This window comes from Apostichopus japonicus, chromosome 22 (genome assembly GCF_037975245.1).
Source record: "Apostichopus japonicus isolate 1M-3 chromosome 22, ASM3797524v1, whole genome shotgun sequence".
In the NCBI taxonomy this organism is placed as follows: Eukaryota; Metazoa; Echinodermata; class Holothuroidea; order Aspidochirotida; family Stichopodidae; genus Apostichopus; species Apostichopus japonicus.
In genome coordinates, this window is record NC_092582.1 from 16318944 (window position 1) to 16338506 (window position 19563).

The following is a 19563-nucleotide window of genomic DNA, read 5'->3' on the forward strand; positions in this document are numbered from 1 at the left end:
GGGTGCAAGTGCGTAAATTGATAAACGTTCGAGCAATGTCCGTTTTGCTACTGTTTATAAATGTCGGGTCAAACAGTTAATTCGCATTATGTTTGTTATTTCTGCTGTGGTTAATATTTGCGATAAAAATCACTTTTCTAATGAGTGACGTATGGGTCCATAACAATTACCTACACGGAAGTCACTGGACAAAATCGATTCGGACAACTTTTACCACATTCACATGCCATCAGTGGTGGTTGTAACAGAATCATGCGACCTAATATACAGTTCTACAAAAAATCCGGGAATTTTGACATCAATTTGTTATCAGTTTGATTACACCGACAGAGCGAGTATTATTAACTAAGACACAATGGAATTGCATCAATAATTTTACGACCATGACTTCAGAAGATTTTTCGAAGTTCAACCCTGTTCGACGAGTTCCAACAAAACGGCGATCAATTGGATTATCGAGAAGTGGTGTGCGACAACCGTTCAAGTCACCCGTTCCTAACGCAACACCTCTATGTAAAACTGAAGCTAGGCATAAAATCAGCCCTGAACCGTCTGCTGTGCCCAACCATGGTATTGCTACTGATATTCCAAACGCTAGGACTGGCAATGAAGCAGTAGTGGAAAGCATTGCTCCATCAAAGTCAACCCCGACAGTTGCTTGTGATAAAAGCAAAACCAGCTTAAAACACAAAACAAAATTAACACCCGCAAGGTAGGTTCACAATCACACTAAAGAAAGCCCATGGGAATGAAAGTTTAAGTGTCTGATCATTTTCAAATGTTGAGGAGATGCACACCTAAGACTCCATTCCCCTGGCCAAATGTTACAGTACCAAGGTCCTCGTTCAAACATGTGCAAATAATTATGCAGCTGAATCTGAACAATTTGAGGTATGGTCAAACAAAGTTACACCAAATGTTATGTAACAGACAACAATACGGAAACACGCAAAATACATTTCACTACAACTAGTTTGCAACACCAATTAGGCAATTCCAAAGTACACATCACAAGTATAATACACATGAAACCATGCCAAATGTTTCTGTAGTTAGCAGTCTATATTGTACTGTATTCAATCTCTACTTGCCAAAGGAGATATACTATGGGAAGTACAAGTCCTTATACTTAAAACACAGAGTATGGGCAGGCATTAAGGAAACTTGAAATGGTATGTTAACACGGACATTTAAGCCCAAAAGTTGCAGCTTGGTTATTGTAACTCAGTCAGTACTGTAGATTGTCAAGTACCATGTACAGTACTGTATGATGTAGTGAGTGTTTTTGCTCATGTGAGAAATTAAATATGAATTGATGTTGATTTATAGTACTCATTGCACATCTTTGCGTTTCTTCAGAAGACCAAGCAAACTGAATATATCTCGTCTGCAGTGGGGGAGCTAAGGGTATTGGTCAGGAGGGGGGAGAATGGTCTGTAGGGGCGCCATCGACACTATCAGAGCTATATACGGCTCTGGATACTATCTAAGCGGAGCGCCACCACTGGTTGGCGCGTAGCGTACAGAAAATTTTTGAGTAAAGATACTCCCTAGATCGCCGGAAATGACCCTTTCCGGGCCTGGCTAACTTGCAGATAAACAAAGAATAAAAAGGTGTCATCGTCAAATTACACCAACAAAATGTGACAAATGTCAATAAGTAGATGAGAGAGCAATAAAAAAGTCAATAATCACGAATAAGTAAAAAGTGATAAAGAGCTGAAAAGGGCGCCAGCAGTCCATTTGAGTCCGTCAGGGGGGGCGGATGCCCCCCCTGACTGTATGGACGCTCCGCCACTGCTCGTTTGGCATTTTGGGGAAAGTTTGGGCTAGCTAGTCATTTTGTGCTACATTTGTTGCCTGCTAGGATGCTTCAGTAAAGCCCCCAATATTCTGGGGTATAACAACGGGACAAACAAGTCAAGATTCTTCAACAATTAATGCCTAAGAAGTAAGAAGAAAATCATTACAGCATATTACAGTGTAGTGCATTTTCTTCCCTGCACATTATGCATTTAAATATTTTTCTGAGATTTCTTTGCCTTCCAAATCTAATCTTAGAAGTTGTTCTTCTTTTTCATTTTGTCATCAGGAATTCACAGTTTCTATCAACACCAAGTTCTTCTAGAAAGAGACCAAGTATGCAAAGAAATATACTTGGAAAGAAGTTTAAGATGGACTTCAAATCTCCAGTAAGTTGGAATCGTAGTATCGGAGGGATTTTTTCAACATTGTAATTGATTGCAATTTCTGGATGAATGGCAATTTTTTAATGGTCGTCTGAATGGAGGAAATTTCTGTTCTGACGACCAAAATCAGCTTTGGTGGTCGTCCAACAAATGAGTCCTAGTTGTTTACATCAAATTCCTGTTGCATTGCACTAAATACTGCATGCCTATATAGGTGACACAATAAATTGGTATCACCTTTAGAGATACTAAAATAATAAAAAAGTTTAAAAAGAATAGTGTTAGGGCTATGATTCATCTGAAAGGGGAGTTTTACTGACCCAAAACTTTTGCTATATTGATCCATATCTACTGTACACATTTCTCCTACAATGTACATATTAGTCCTTACTATTTTGCTAACTTTCTTAGACGACCAAATTTGCTGTAATTTGATGTAATGACCAGTAGAGAAAACAAGTGTGGCTTTCTTGTGCTCTGTGAAAGTTAATGGTCTGTTGCATATTTATTTGTACAATTCAGTTCTTAAGTTTTAGACAACCCAAATTTGCTGTGCAGACAACCAGAAACAATCCTCAGAACCTTGCCTGCAATGTTCATCTTTGTAATATGATCAAAATATTCTCAGAGAAGATATGTAATGTGTGGCTTTCTTGTGCCCTGGTGTGGTCGGCACTCGAGAGATGAAAATTAACGGTCTGTTGCACATTCATTTGTCAATTCAGTTCTGTCACTAGATGGCTAGCTGGCTAAGGTCATGTCTAAATAGTACACAGTAGATCCCTCACTAAACTTTTAACAACTTGAATTGTTTTTCATTTCATATATATATACTAACTTCATCCTTCCTAGTGCAATTTGGTAGACAAAACTAACAGGAAATGTGTTAATGTTCCATTTCTTTTTCTTTTCTGAAAATTATAATGTATTTTACCACCAGTTTTGTAGCATAATCAACACAAACTGCAGCATTAAGTTCAAGAAAAATAACTTCTGGAACCATAAGAGGTAGACATTGTCCCAATCCCTCTTTCTTTTACAGGTGAGAGACCCAAGAGGAAATGAATCTGAAGAACAGGTCAGGAAATCTTTGGACGGTTTGAAAGAAAAATTAAAGAGTGTCAATGAAGAAATCAACACTCTTGAAGAAAGGTAACATTAATACTCTAACGATTGAAAGTGAACGGTGGAAGGTTTAGGCTCAAGTATACAGGGTCTGTTTGGCCCAAATTTGGCTGTAACCGTGTAACCAGCTGAAAACCGTTTGTGCAGATATATGTACTTAGAGATAAAGGGTTGGTTAGATTAACCAGTGATTTGCATGAGAACCAGGAAGGGGAAACAGCAATAACCACCTGAAACAGAAATCATTCTGGTTAATTACTTAGTCTTTCACATGCATTTATGCAAATACTCATTCTCTGGAGTTTAACAGGAACAAATTCATTTGAAGTATTATTTAATAAGTCATTGCTTTAAGCACTTCAGTCGTTATCATATCGACTCTACACTTTATCTTCAAATTAAAGTACATTTATTTAAATGATGTAATTATTATCAAAATGAGTGTCAACATACACCTTTCTATGCTAAATGTTTATGGCATAACTATATGTTTGATTTCCACAGTGGATACAACTTGGAGGAAGTCCAGTCGCACATAATCAAGTTACACGAGTACAACGAACTGAAGGATCTCGGCCAACACCTCATTGGACAAATCGGTAAGACGATTAACTACTTACTGCGACAAGGTTTTATGATTTTTTGCCCTTTCATTGAATGGCTCCATACAGCAAATAAATTGAATGTGTGAAGTTAGTATGGTGTTGTATCTTCGTTTATTGATCTTTTCTTGAATAAAGCACTTGGGATGATAATAGTGCATCTATGATCATGTTTCCATGGTAATGCATCTGGGAGGATGTGCAATATCTTTGATTGTGCAAAACCGTGATATCTCAAAAACTGATGGAGACATTCTTAGCCATTTGAGGGGAGTTGGTTATCACGTGCATCTCTACCATATAAAGTGTAAAATATGGTTGAATTTGCTCCTTATATTAATAGAAGTTAATAATTTGCAGACATCAGATGCTACATTATCACTCAGCAGAATTTGTTGCTTTGGAAAAGTTCAATTGTGAAGTGTTTTACAAATTATATCTTCGTATCCTGACCTCAGAATATTTTGCAACTTATATTGGCCACAAGTATCAAATATTTCTTATGTATTTGTAGTGTCTTTTCCAGCCAAACTACCTAAGGCTAATTTTGGTTGGTCCATGCTTCTTCAAATGAGGGTAAATATTATATGACTGGTTTGTAGAACTCAACGGTCTTCTTGGATTGTTGACAAATTCCCACAGCAAATTTTCTCGATACCCATGAGGATGGTATTCTCTGAAGAGTCAATCTATTCTCATGTGAAGGAAGCGCTCAGCAGTCAGGAAAGATGTTTTAATTTCATTTGCATTTGTGATTCAATTTAACCAATTGACAATCAACTATCTTTATTGTGGCGTTTTCTTCTGCTGCCAATTTTTAGCATCTAAGGAAGGAACCACCACCAAGCAGATATATGGACGATTTGGTCTCAAACTTGACGATTGAAGAAGTCATCCACAGTAAGTTATTTACTTTGGTTATTTCCACTATTAATGTTACTTGTGTAAAGTTATATTGACATTTACTGGACAACTTGATGTTTGTCTTAAACATGGCTCCCAGTTAAGGGTGTAAAGTAGTGACTTCACCTCCAAAAATGTTGAGATCATATCCATATGCACTCCTCTTCACTTATCGTCATCCAGCCAATAAACTTGTCAACTCTATAACTATAAGCCCACAGGTGTAAAATAGTTTGTAGAAATTTAAGTACCCCTCTAGATAATGTAAATGTTGGTACACCTCCTGTCCCCACCTTTTCTCTCATTCCTAGAAATGTTTGCCTGTGCCACTGAGATAATAACATGATCAAGTGTGTGTGTAGGCTATAACAAAACACGCTTGAAAAATTTGCATGCAAATTAATTGTCAGTTACACATGTAGAGAAATCTCAAAACCATTAAAATACAGCAATATCAGTCATTTTATTAGCAAGTCAAATTCAATTAACAGCATAAGCTTCACTCGATAATTTACAAAATTTGAAATATTCCAGTTAAAATCAACAGCTTTAAATTCTTTTCGCATTGCGTAGCTAGCCAAGGCTACAGCAAAAGACAACTTTTTATTTATATTAAACTTCAAACCGATGCAATTCTTTACACAAACATACCTTTAAATCAATGATCACTAAAAAGTTCATAATTAAAATTTTTGTCAAGAGTTGGAAGTTATTGTGATCGTAGTAGCCGGGCTTATTCCCACTCTGGGTGGATGGTGAAATGGCGCTGGATAGGTCGATGTGGTCGTGTAAAGAGTGCAATGGTATTGGAAACAGGTCCGGGGTGTTTGAAAGATGGAAGATGGTGCCACGTTTGGAATTCTTCCTTTCGGTTGCGAGTGCATGGAGTCAGCAGCCGCAGGTGGCGGAGCTTATCGGGTGTCTGTTTACTTTTGTTTAGCGTCACCGAGGCAACAGGTTTTCCTCTGAAAAGTGAGAAAAGATTTGTTTGACATTTGGACGAAAGCAATAGTATTTCGGCAGAACACTGACAAATTTTAAGATTCTTAAAAGTGTTCAATTTTTTTTTTTAAAATCTTCTATGAGTAATCATAATTATTTTGTAAAGACAAAAACAATTGACATCATAAACTCACTTTATAGGTGACATGTTTTAATCTTTCTATTGCTATTAAGCAACTGGTCACATTTCAGCACTACAACTAAATAACTGTGTCCCACAATTTACCAGACTACTTCCAGTAACAAGAGCACATGTAGGGTACAGTTTATTTGTAGTTTGCCATTTGCATACTGCAATAGCAAATCCATGACAATCTTTACATTCAAAGAAGGGCAGCTATCTCCTCCTCCCCCCCCACCCCCTCCCAAGTTTATTATTAAAATGCCACTGGAATATGGTTGCTTATATGATGATTAGCTCTCGCTTCCTTTTACTGCTGTGCCGTTTAAACGTGTAAACGAACGAAACATCGTTTAAACGTTTAATAAAACCTTTTGAACGTTTAAACGAAACTATGATATCAACTGAAAATTAAATTATTGGCAAAAATGGCGTATCAATTCCCGTGTTTATTTTGTCTACTACGCGAAATAACAAAACAACTTACGATCAGTCGAATCATAAACCGCGAACGTAATCCTACTTTTGTCCCCCCCCCCGATGTATCCGGCGATATGAATGGCTTAAACTTGAACGCTGTTATCCTTTTGTGAAAACTTCCTGATTCGCGGCACAAGTGTACTTTATATCGAGCCGACAGCGGCGGCGCAGATAATCCAGTCAATGCATGTTCGATCGAAATGATTACAATCCCTGTCCATCACTTTGAACTCTCCGACCAGACAATACCGGGTCGAATACTCAACTTGGTAATAGTTGTTCAAATACATGATCAAAGGAAATGTAACGATTGGAGATCGTAAAAAAAAACTCTGAAAATCAGTAGAGAAATTACCAATTGTGTACGAAAAGTAAGTTGGTACACCTTTCAAATTTTACAAAAGATCCAGCAAAACACTTTCGACAAATTCACGCGAAACTGGCAAATCGTGCTAAATGCAACTAATGTCATGTATACAAGGCTCTAGTACACCCATTAATGAATAAACCGTAAGACCACATCTGGTGTTAAGCGGGGGAAAAAGAAAGTATTTCTAGAATTTCCAAAAATACGGAAAAAATGTCCTACCACAGTTAAGTGTATAGCAAATAGCCTAACCACCTCGTCTGTTACGGATCTCACGTAACTACAAAAACAACCAATTGTATTTTGCGAACTTGACGTTTTCTACAAGAACATGGAAATAATGTTAAGCATTAGTTAATCATGTCGTGTGGCCTAAAACATATTTTATTACAAGGTTTACTTTAATAAAGATGACCATAGCTTGATATCTTGTGCTGCGTGTATGAACTGTGCCTCGTGTATCATTCGGAATACTCTATGAAACGTTTCTTGGAAACGTGCCAAAAATGTTAACAAACAGGTGTTAGACAGGGGATGAGCGCGCAGTTGTTTGGCAAGATACCTGGGAAAATTGTGAGCACATATACAGTATCCTACCGTAGTATTTAAGTTAGGTTAAACCGTACTGCAGTTGTAAACTGATGTACATTTAGTGCGCGCTATTCATTGTTAGGCATTCTAGAAACGGGGCTTTGCCGAACGTTTTTTGTTTCATAATATCGGAGGTTCTGTAAGTTAAACTTTTTAAAGATTGTAAAACAGATTAAATCTCTTTTCATTTTATAACATAATACAGCTACTCTAACTTGTCATTTAAAATTTTTCATCAGCTTCGTGACAATTTAAATTCAAAAGTTGTCAGTATTTTGCATCCTCAACTGCGAATTTTTTTATCGCCAGACACGCAAAAAATTCCTTTTCCTTTTCCAGGGTCTTCGCCCCACCAGGGCCCTAGGGCGGTCCCCTGGACCCCACGCCTTTATACTCGGCGTTTTCTCGCGATATTCGCGAACGTTTAAACGTTTAAACGAACGAAAAATCGGCCGTTTAAACGATTAGGTCTTTAAACGAAAACTCACAGCCCTACTTCCTTTCCACAAGTTCATGGATGAGGCCTTGAAGAATAGACAATGCAATCCTGAGGTTTGCTCACAGGGCCACAGTGTCCACTATTATGATAATTCGCAGCAAGATACGTTAGAAAAAAAAAATTCTGCATTTTCTGAAACAATCACACGACCAATCGAAAATCCTCTGTGGCCCAAACATTGGGATCACAACCCATAGGTTGCAGACCCTCGATTTATACGATAACATATCAATGTGTTTAGATGTTGTTAATGATGCAATTGGTGAATTCTATTCAATCCGTTTTGGGTGCATTCCTCAATTGCAATGACTGGAGGGTTAAATATTAAACCATCCATTCAACTTCTAGCCAACACTGTATCCCATTCTTGCATGTTATTTCCTTAGTTTCTGAGATCAAAGCTAAAAGTAACTTACTTCCTAAGGGCTGTTAGCACTTGCTGTAGCTTATCTCCATCACACATCTTGCAAAGTACTTCACCCTTGTGGTCCTTGTGGAGGTGATGATTTAAGCCCTCCTTCATTCCCATCAGTTTGGAACCAGCCAAGCTTCCGAAGAATTGGATTGCTACTTCTCGATCTGTAAATGTAAAAATATGAAATAATTTTGTTTAAAAAAAAGAGGGTGCTGTTATATTGGTCTTTAGTCTAGATTCACAAAACTTGTTAAGCTGTTGCTATGAGTTCAGTAAATTATTCCCAGAGCATTAGATTTTTCTGAAATACCAATCCGACTAAATTCAGTAAGTGATCTAAGAAGGGGGCCGTGTTACCTTTTGCATTAGCACCCTCCATCCAAGTCTCCACTGCCTTTCGTGCATCTGGTTGCAGAGTCCGCTTCAGGGTGGTGTCCACGTACGATTTGTCTGCCGCGTGTAGGGCGTTCTGTATCACCTTCTTCTCCGACTTGCCGACAGAGCGAAGCCAGTTTTCTGCGGCTGGGACGGCCTTTGGGTTGAGGCTTCTTGCTATAGTCTGAAACGATATTAAAGGGGTATGAAAATGTTTGCGACATTTTGATTAAATAAATGGCGCAACAGTGTTTGCTGCACTGTCGTACACACTGAGGTTACCTTTCAGATAACGTTAATAGAACTTTGCTTTGCTAAGTATGTCCAAATCTCTGTAAAAATTATAGGATACAAGTATCAAAATTAGATTTTTTATTTACTATATTTAGTACTGTGAAGTTGTACTGTATGATCTAATGCAGGGGTTGGCATGAAATTGATCTCGAAGGCCACGGTGAAAGTTTGTACCCAATCCACAGGCTGCCACACTTTGGAATGTACAGCTAATCCCATGATGAAGATGGAAATACAATTGGAATTAAAAGAGAGTTCAACATGCACATTGTCCATATTAAAGTTATGTCCTGCAGGCCATACTATGCAAACTCACCCAAGTATACTGTATTGTCTTTCGTTTCAGTCATCGAGTCAAATTCATCATTTTCCATTGGTATCACAAATATTTCTAGTAGAATTCATTCTTAAAATAACTAAGTAGAATTTTCCACGGGCCGGCCACATTAATAGGCCTTTAAGTTTTGAAAAGTTTACAGAAGTTGTGACAACCTGAGACATATAGTACAGTGTATACTTGCAGCAGACAACCGTTATAAGATTAGATTTATTAGTACTCACTTGTTGAGTCAATTGAACACCAGAGCTGGATGAAGGAACAGCTGGCAGCTTAGTCACTGAAAGTAGAAACAAATTATCCAGCTTAGCACATAATAAAAACACCAAATATGTCTAAAGGATTCTTACTTGTATACTTATACAATATTAACAGGGCAAGTTTTTTTCTTTGACCCCATTGTAACCATTTTCACTGGTTCAGTTTTACAATATTACAGCATGTCAACCGCAAAGATAGATGGATGAGAGTTGCAACTTGCACTCAACCAAATCTTCTTCAAAGTACACCTAAGTCGTCTACAGTCATGTTTTACGAATAGTTTTGAAATGGACAAAGCAGTGTTAAACTAAGAGTTTTTAATTGTCCTGTATGCAGTGCTCTACAAGGGGTGAATGATCTCCCCAGCTTGGTGTGCTTTGAGTATGGCCTATTGCAAGACATAACTATTCATTCATGTGGAAATGCCTCTACCCTATTAAGAGTATCTCAAATTTGTGAGCCTTCTCTCTCTCCCTCAATCCCCCCCCCCTCCACCTTCCCCCCTCCACTCCCAAATTTAGTGCTTAAATTTCCTCAATCCTCCAAGTCTTCACCACCACCCTTGACTAAGCCAATAGTTTTTTACTGTGCATAGCAGAGTAGTGTTTACTTTCAATTATTTAAGAGACTTTACAGTGACAAAAATCTTGCTAGATATGTTAAATCTTGCCAGTACATTACAGATTTTAAGCAAGTTTTGATAGTTTTGTTGTATCTCCTTTACTGGTGACACTCACTGAGTTCACATGAACCAGTGTTCGCATTAGGATATGCAATTGCGGAACTACCGCAATTCATCAAGAGGGTCCCACAAAAATATTTTCTCTCGGGGGAATTTCCCGCAACAATTCCTGGTACTTTCTGCAAGTTGCCCCATTACTGTTGTTACAAAACTTGCCAATAACAAGGCAGATATTATAAAGGTTGGTTGATTTTTGTTAGGAGTAATGTGATTGGTCAAATCTTTCCAAAAATAAAACACTGGCTTTGTTAGTGCAGTACTGCACAGTGAGTATTGGTCGCCATGGTCAATCATGTGTACTGCACTGTATGTACTATATGTGCGCTAAATCTTGGTATGAGCTTATGTACTTACATCTAACTAATCTAACTAACATCATGAAATTCCCAATCCCCTTCCTCCAAGGAAAATTGTTTTTGAAAATATCCCCCCCCCCAAATAAGTGACTTTCTTAACATCCTAGCACTAAGACTGGGTATGAATTGACCTTTTTGAACCCATTTGTGACCCACTGACCTGTTATTCAGTGTGGTCTACACTAAAAGTCAATGTTGTAAAGAGGTACAGAAGTGCGAATCCAGGACGGGGGACGTGGGGTGTATGTCCCCCTCCCCTTCCCATTTTTTACCTCACAAAAGATTAAAAGTAAATGTTTAGCACAACTTTGTGTGTAAACCAAATGCACCATTTCAAAATTTCTAAAATTTAAACTCTTTCTGCAGGAGAAGCCCCAGAGTTCCCTACATGGGCGTGGGCTATAAAATGACACCAGGGCCACACTTATTTCTTTCCTAGAAACCTGGTTCCATCACTGATATACATCACAGGTTTCAATTGCATCTTAACGATCCCTTGCAAATTTTCTTGCTCGTAGGAGCCAAGAGAGTGGAACATTCCCTTCTGAAAAGCGTAATTGAGCATTGATAGATCTGAATAGATAAATGAAATCACTTTGAAGGTTAGAAGTCGGGAAGTTTTCCAGACTTTTGTCCAGACTCATCCTAGAAAACCAGCTCTTATGTTTGACTGTTATGTTTTGTAAAAACCCTGATCAGGGTTTTTACAGACATGTGATGTAATTGAACACCAGGATATAACACACAGACACACAAAGGAGTACATAGGGAAGCCAAGGCTTCAGTTTTTAAGTCAAAACAATCACTTTGTGTATATCAACATTGTCACATGATCACCATTTGAAGGTAAAAGATATCTTGAAAACTTGTAGCGATCTTCACTATGGTTGCCATGGATACAACAGGGACTTGTACTTGAGTATGCCAAAACAATCTTCACAATAGACAAAACAACACCATCAAAACAAGATCAAAAACTCAGAGCTGGTCTGTATTTTCCATTGATGTGGCATTATGTTACCTTGTTATGTTTAGAAGAGGAGTTCCCCCCAGAGTGTATCTTGAGAATAGAGGATAGTAAAAGTAATTCTCTGTAGTACTTACTTGGTCCCAATTTCTGGCTATTTTACCAAATATATATATATATATAGTGAGTTTTAACCAAACAAAGCATGTAAATGATGAAATTGAGACACCACCCCCTGCTATAGAGGCTTTCACAATGTCGCTGTAAATTGAGTGTGTGATCAATGATTCCATTCAATTAAAAAAATGTTGACCAGTACGAGTGAAGTCAAAATTGCTACTGCACAGGATTTTAGTAATTAGTTGTGTTGAATAATAGTCCAAAATAAACGGAGAAAAACTTGTTGCCAAGGATTGTTCTAAAATATTGCATTTGATCAAAATATGACATCGCACAGCTTCCTTTATACTGTAAAAGAAAGATTGCTTAATATAAAACTGATTAATTAGCTTTTGAATTTTGACCCAGAACTTTCTGTGTTTAATATTTTGGATGAAACATTAGTTTCAGTTTGCCTGCATTCAGAGTCAGATGAGTCAGAGGGAAAGTTTTCAAAGTAAGTGCTAACTACTGCTTTATTTCTGCATATTGCATTGAAATTGCCATAAGTTGGTGGCACTGTGCCATACTCACCCATGAAAAGAAAGATAAGATACCCTAAAGGCATTCATTTAATTAACGTCCAGAATTGAATTAGTGAGGGTTAATACCTAGATTTTCCTTAATAATGTCTAGATACCAAGTAGTCAGAATATTAAAAAAACTTAAATATAAATATATGAAACAATAATAACAAAGTTCACAGTTGTTTTATTCTATGCCTAATATACTGTCAAAACAGAAATGTATCTCGAAACAGCCAAAAAGTTAGGATACTTTAAATGACCAAAGTCAAATAGATGCTTTAAGTTTTCCTTGGCTGTAGAAAATTATCTTAAAGGTTGATCAAAGACAGACAAAACTAATTCAGGGCATAGTTTAGATCTCAAATTTTGTGTAGCAGGTTTGCAGCCCTCTTAAGCACTGTCGTTTCCTATAAACTACCATGGTTCCTGTGTATAAAGACAACCCTGCTACGTACATCTACAGACTTGTATTTCGATATATACCTGTATGACCATTTTACATAGCATTTTGTAATGTGATTCTGGGTAAATTATTCCATCTGTATCAAAATGTGAGCTGCATAAGTAGTGACATTTAACTCCATTCCCCAGAGTAGCATGCAGATATATGCCAGTGTACTGTAGTCTGTAGATACCTTTTTGCTGTTGTTTCTCTAACTTGACTGACTCTTTGATCTCTTGTTCCAGGTCTCGTTCTCTGATCTGTTTGAACATGTTGTAAGGGGTGCTGTAGTGCGTGGTGTTGGTGAAAGCAGAGTGCCAGGAGGAGGGTAGCTTGGCTAATTTCTGGGGGCTCATTTGTCTCAGCCTACCGACCTCTGAGAGTACTTCGTGACCCACAGGCATGTCTAAGTGCAAAATAGGGAGAGTGCAAAACGAAAGGAGTGCGAGAAGAGAGTGGAAGAGGATGTGGACAGTGTATTGAGGATAAGACGTCGTTTGACCGAAGACAAATTATTCACACTAGATATTTTTGAAACGTTCTTACTTTATCACTGGAAATTGAGTATTTCGACAGTTGAGTTAATAGTGAGTTCATGACAGTCATATACTGCATTTATTAGTCTGGAGAAATGCATAAGAATTCAATTTACAGATTTTACAAGACTTGTTTTTAAATATCTTTGTGAAAAGAGGTGCTACTGGTGCATTATATTATTATTACAGAGGTGTTACCCAGATAGGAGAGAAGGAAGAGGGGATGGGGCAAGAGGGGGAAAGCAAGGCAAGAATTGAAAAGTTTAACTCTCTGAAATGAAACATCTTATTTGGTGATTTTTAGGGTCCTCCTCCCTGTTCTTTCGAATTCGTACGGATGTAATGTTCACATCATTTTCTTGTGAGACTTACTCTCTCTTGTGCCATTGATGTCTTCGTAAAATCGCTGGTTGCTGTCGGCAAGAAGAGCAGCTTTCTGTCTCTGGTAGGAAGGCTCGTCAACGATGAGACGAGTAGGTACCTTCCAGTGCATGAACATCTGTAACAACAACAACAACAAAAATAATGAAAAAGATTAAATCTGTATCCCAGTTTATGCAAGGCATTCAGTTGCTCTTTATGAATGGACAGGGACATATTTTCCACTTGAACCAATCTTACCCCATCATTTCTATAAGGTTGGTGAACTTGGTGTGAAAATAATTTTTTAATTCATAATAACTGGTTTTAGCTCACCTGGTCTAGATGGTAGAAGTTACCAGAATAAATATATATCACAAAATTTTGCTCACATATAAAAAAAATATGAAATTGGCAAGATAAATTTATTCCATTGTTAAAGATAAATATTAGTGCAATTTTCAAGATAAAGCATGTGTGATGCCATACATGCAACACAAAAGAAGAGTCAAAACCTATGGCTTGTTCTGCTCCAATTTATTGGGGTTATAAGGCCATTACTGGGTATGAAAGCCAGTAAAGTAAATGAAAGAACATAATAGAGGACAGTGGTACAACCCACCGGACGGATTCATTAGCCCTGAGAACTTTACAGCTCTCACATCTCAAAGTCGATTGTAATTTGTTACTATTTCAAAAATGAAAAAAAAAAAAAATAATAATGGTTGAGAACTTCAATATACAAGTTATTCTTACATAGGTTAGACGGCATGTGTGCAGAAAGAACGCCAACGATAGCAAACAATAGCGACCAGTGTTTAAGTGAGTGAAATTACAGATAAACAATAGAGTCCATTGTGCAAGGTGCCTAGATACAGGCAAATTGTTGGGTCACAGGTCAGAAAAGTTGTTATGGGGCGAGTTCATGCATATATTATGCCACCTTCCCTCACACATGAAAACAATACATTAAGCAAACTTTAAATACCATTTATTATGGTACAGTGGTATTAACATATTTGCCTGAAATATAATATAGTAATATCTTCCAAAACTTTAAGGTTTTTATTCTCAGCTGTGTTCCTTTTTTTTCTGTCAATGAGACTAAGAACTCTTTCCAAAAGATCTCATTACTTTCAGACTGTGAATGTTGTATATATAATGTACAACTTTATTTTATGGAAAGTAAAACGTAAGGTGAAAAGTAACTGATAAAGACAATATCAGGTTTGCCTATAGGATCAGTCACAAATTATTAATCTCAAATTTATCAATGACACCTGTACAATTAAATGTAGCATTGTAAACCTAATTCAGTCACGTTCTATACTTTAAATTTCTCTACTCTGTTGACACTCAAATACTGATGTAGGCCACTGGCTCCCAACTGGGCCTGGACCCAGTCTGGGCTCAGATACCATTTTCAGTGAGTCTTGATTTTGTCAAGTTTTTGGTTGTGTTATTAAAGATATGTTAATATTGAAACTCTTTCTTTGATACAGCTGTCTTATTTTTGTTCTTCTGTTTATTGAATATTAGTGCCCATACACTAGACCTGCTGATACACGCAGTACAGTACTGTATATATAATTGAGAAGCTTTAATGTACCACTCAGTGGTGAGCTAAGTTAGACTAACTTAACTCACCAGTTTAGCTACTAAACATTGCAAATAGTCAAAAGGTTGCATAGAGGATTTTTTTTTAGTTCAAACTACTGTATACTGCTCCCAATATTTGGAGAAATGTAATGAGAATGAAAAGATCAATTAAATTTATAGGATCAGTTAAAGAGTTATAATAAATCACAAACATTTATGACAAGTATTTTTACCCAGGGGTGGGTGCAGGGTTTTGAAATATGTGGCCCTGAGTTCATTGAAGCTGACTCCATTGTCAGGGGGGGGGGCCTCCTTCCCCAGAATTTTTTTAGACATAAACTGAGGCATATTTAGGCTTACAATTAGGTTTAATAACCTCATTTAATGTTTTGTAGGTTGGGAGGCAGGGCTGGCCAGAAACAGAAGAGACTGTCATTCATTCCCAGGTGTCTGCCTTGTGTCTGTTTTTGCAAACCACGTTTGTAGGCCAGCCTTATTTTCTCACTTTAAGCAAGTTCGTTTTGTTTGGGGGGTGGGGGGATTAGTTGGGTCAAAAAGCAATAGGGACCTTCATTCATCGTCCACAATGATATGATATGCATTTAGTAAGATAACATAGGTGATAAGGGTGCACAGAGAAATTTCAATTTTTAAAAGCTAAACCACAATTTGTGGTGACCAGTGACCACAGCATTTCAAGAATTTAGGGAGGTAACGGCAGTACAAAGCTTTTTATCAAGGCTACTGTATAGGAGTTAACTTTCCGTGGTAGCCAATAATTACAAATGAACACTACCATGTTGCAACTTAAAAGGTATCTTACAATTTGATTAACCTAGGCCTAGTACAACCCTACACCGTTCTCAGTCGCTAGATACACAACGAATACCAACAGGTAGATCGTAGCGGCCCTAGCAACAGCTGAATGTCATTACCCGGACTGCGATTTTTAATTGCAGGTTCCTATACTATGGTTAATCCTAAAAGTAAATTTACTAACCGTGGCTGGGGTTGTCATGTTGTCATTTCACCAGTACTTCTATTTTAGATGAACAATCTATTTACAAAAGTTAGCTTTGAGTAGTTTCTACAGATTTCGTCTACCCGGTGCACCTGTAATGTATTCAACGTTCCTTTCACTTCGCACATCACAAGTAGCCTACATGTACACGCGAATAGACGTGTATCCTATTATCAAAGGTTCGCTAAGGTCACAATCTACTTATCCCGTTGCTAAGGGGGAATTCATGTCCCTTTCAAGAAAGCATACACCGAAACAGGTATAATTGATTTGTGTACGGGTGACACATAGGGCCACTAGTGCCCTTCTATGCTTGATTGCTTTTTAAGTAGTACAATTGATTACTACAATACCAGTACAAAGCTCACCGTCTTGGGAGAGTGGACGGCCGGAGGGCAACAATGTCCCATCCAATAGGAAGCAAGGATAACTGGGCCAATCAACACCTAGAAGAATTTCCGCTCCGATCGTACCTTTCTTCTTATGAGGAGAATGGGGGTAAGGGGGGGGGTAGGGGGTTGGGGGTGCCATGTTCTCAGGGTAAAGAGCACGAATATTGAGGAGAGTGCAAATTGGAGAAGGCTTTAGACGTGGTATAGGAAGGAGGCTTAGGAGCTGTGCTTACGGTTATTGGCTTATTTGGAATAGAACCAATGATCTCAGAAAAGTAGGGGGACTTACGTGTGAGAATCCAACAAGCCTAAGCCATCCGTACCCTGATTTATAACACTTAGTTGTGACCAAAAAAAATGAACCATCTTTCGTTCTTTTATTTCTTATTTTATTTACTTCAATGATCCCGACCACAGACTTTATACTATATTACAGGCTACTATATTCAATGACGGGGCCAGACGTGTGGAAGTGTTGAGGTAGATTTGTTACATGATCGAACTGGGAGGGATGATCGACCAATGTTTATACACAGAAACCACCATGCCTTGTTGTAAAATGTAGAACCATTTTCTATCTAACGAACTTTAGGCATACCAAAGTTTTTCAAATGGGAGGTGGTCCCCATGACACAGCTCCCTCCAGTGTATTTACCCCACCAATTGCAACTCCTTGCTTCTATGTGAGACGTTATGGAGGGTAAAATAAGCCAAGTGAAAAATGTAGATGATTAAAGCTTGAGGGTGTCATATGGAAAAACGCTAATATGATTCTAATGTCCAGTTACCTCAATGAACCCACAGACTGTTAACAGTCATACACGATTAGGCCCTTTAAAGTAATTGTTTCTATTTCTTGCAATTTGCTGCTGAATTCTTGTCACTGTATTTTCCCAAATGTTGAAATAAAAATGGGGCATCAGTAATGATTACGTAAGCATGCACCATCTGAGGGTCCTCCTGTTCCTTCTCTCTATATTTCCAATGCCCTCCTTGTATACTTGCATCGGGATACCGTATGTAAAAGGAATGTTCAAACTATTACTGATAATAAGATAGCAGTGGATGACACTTTTTACGGCTGTCATACAGATACAGATTTTAACGTATGCACTTTGATTCACTGGTTATTCCATTCTCTCTCATTCCATTCTAAAATTACAAAATGCGGCGCAGATCCAGGGACCCCCCCCCCCCCCACTTTCCCCCCTCTTCCTTTTCATCCCCACACAAACAATATAAAAGTATTAAAGAGCAAAACTTTGCTTGTATAGTTTTATCATTTATAGACTAAATATGCCCAAGAAATCACCATTCCACCCCCCCCCCCCCCACACACACACGCGCACCTATACATAGGAGTCGCCTAATTGAACAATCGCAAGACCACAACCCCATTATTGTAAAATCCTAACCCGCCACTGATATATAGTCGCTAAGAAACCTTTCCATCAAATACGTAGATAGGATCGTTAAATTCCAAATATAACATTTTTACATGGGTTCTGCGATGTGGAAACGTGTATACATGGACTAATGAAACGAGTAATTACCGTATACGGTATACATAAAGAAATGAGTATTAATTGATACTGACAACGTGCACGGATGCGTCTTGATGCATGGCACGGACAAAGTGTAATAATAAAACAAAAAGACTCAAATCACGTACCGTATATACTATATAAATCTTACAGAAACTCGCAAATGAGAACTGTATCTAAAGTTTTGCATAAGTTACCGTATACCAGGGTACGATGGAACCACAGGAAGGGCGTGGTGAGGAAGAGGATGACGGGGACATATAGAACACATTCCTCTGTAACTCTATGGAAACCTGAAGAGAGCACATTTCCATAAATGACAAGTACTTTTTTTTTCCATTTTGATTTTAAAGGGTAACCCATTGTCGTAAAAAAGAAAAAAAAGAGGAAAATGTGCGTTTTCGTTAGAAAAAAAATGAATACCGGAATTTGTGGTATGCATTTTGAAGGATCCATTTTTTTGAGGCAACTTAGTGGTTTGCCCCTCACTACCAAAAGTGTCCTGCGGTCCCCAATAAGTATTTTCAGCAAGCAATGAGAACTCGGATTCATTAGAGATAAGTTCTTCATATGGAAACATGGAGTTCAGGGAATAATGCTATCCCGGGTTCGCCGATTTTTAGATATTTCTTTTGCCATCCACCCAAGAGCTCGTGCGGCGGGGTACCGTTCAGTAGTGGGCCGGGACACTGGGGGATAGAATTCATTTGGGAGTGTTGGGAGAGGAGAGGTTAAGCCTGTGCACAATGAAAACACAAGTTGAAAGTACTACATAAAACGTTAATTTTGACCCAATATGATGTTATAGCCATATTAGCCTATTTTCATATGAATAAGTATTTATCGTAAAATTCAAATTTCTCTCACCTGAGATGGATGTGGATTGTTCCTCCTGGTGACAGAGCAAGGACGGGGTGTGGAGGGAGACACCCTCTTGTGATGATAATCAATCTCATAAAGACTCGAAAACCGTTCCTTATCAACTAGTGGTTGCTCTGATTTAATACGTTTACCATCTGAAAAGATGGATCGGCTACTTTCATGCTGCTCTTTAATTTGCTTTGCAACTTTGTTCACTTCTATGACCGTCACCGTTTTATTTCCTAATTTCTTTTCCATTTTGGTCTCATTCTTTTCTGATTTCTGAGCCATTATTTGATCAATTTCGTTCCTTATGTCTGACGCCTAGAACTGAATGGTTATAGACAGTTGCGGTGATTGTGTACAATGTTTCTTACTTCGTAAATACCGTAATATGTTTGTGAAACTTTTCCACAAATCACAGAGCTGTGTTTGTTACGTCATCGTGAGTTAATGAATAATCATAAGCTATTCAATGTTAGATATATTTGACACA

The 19563-nt window shown here is 38.0% G+C and overlaps 2 protein-coding genes across 4 annotated transcripts; one reads left to right on the plus strand and one right to left on the minus strand.

Moving 5' to 3' along the window:
- Positions 1-5: 5 nt before the first annotated feature.
- LOC139963924 (DNA repair protein SWI5 homolog) lies at positions 6-13124 on the plus strand. The gene is made up of 6 exons (XM_071965157.1): positions 6-712; positions 2093-2192; positions 3232-3341; positions 3819-3913; positions 4738-4816; positions 13000-13124. Exons 1-5 carry the CDS (start codon positions 384-386, stop codon positions 4800-4802), a joined length of 699 nt encoding a protein of 232 aa, XP_071821258.1. The 5' UTR covers positions 6-383; the 3' UTR covers positions 4803-4816; positions 13000-13124.
- LOC139963922 (uncharacterized) lies at positions 5264-19435 on the minus strand. Of its 3 annotated transcripts, none has more exons than XM_071965152.1 (7): positions 19074-19435; positions 13663-13789; positions 12948-13160; positions 9525-9580; positions 8652-8853; positions 8296-8458; positions 5264-5784 (listed from the first exon to the last, which is right to left on the minus strand). In XM_071965152.1, exons 1-7 carry the CDS (start codon positions 19356-19358, stop codon positions 5553-5555), a joined length of 1278 nt encoding a protein of 425 aa, XP_071821253.1. In that variant the 5' UTR covers positions 19359-19435; the 3' UTR covers positions 5264-5552. The 3 variants fall into 3 exon arrangements, with proteins under 3 accessions (XP_071821253.1, XP_071821255.1, XP_071821254.1); XM_071965154.1 differs by lacking the exon at positions 19074-19435 and adding an exon at positions 16250-16655; XM_071965153.1 differs by lacking the exon at positions 12948-13160 and having other exon boundaries at positions 19074-19433.
- Positions 19436-19563: the final 128 nt, after the last annotated feature.

Coding starts and splice junctions, on each gene's coding strand:
- LOC139963922 (XM_071965152.1), bottom strand. CDS start 19,358: ATGGCTCAGAAATCAGAAAAGAATGAGACCAAAATGGAAAAGAAATTA. Junction 13,161..13,662: donor CATCAATGGCACAAGAGAGA/GTAAGTCTCACA, acceptor TTTTGCACTTAG/ACATGCCTGTGGGTCACGAA. Junction 8,459..8,651: donor GGAGGGTGCTAATGCAAAAG/GTAACACGGCCC, acceptor TTACATTTACAG/ATCGAGAAGTAGCAATCCAA.
- LOC139963924 (XM_071965157.1), top strand. CDS start 384: ATGACTTCAGAAGATTTTTCGAAGTTCAACCCTGTTCGACGAGTTCCA. Junction 713..2,092: donor ACAAAATTAACACCCGCAAG/GTAGGTTCACAA, acceptor TTTTGTCATCAG/GAATTCACAGTTTCTATCAA. Junction 3,914..4,737: donor ACACCTCATTGGACAAATCG/GTAAGACGATTA, acceptor GCCAATTTTTAG/CATCTAAGGAAGGAACCACC.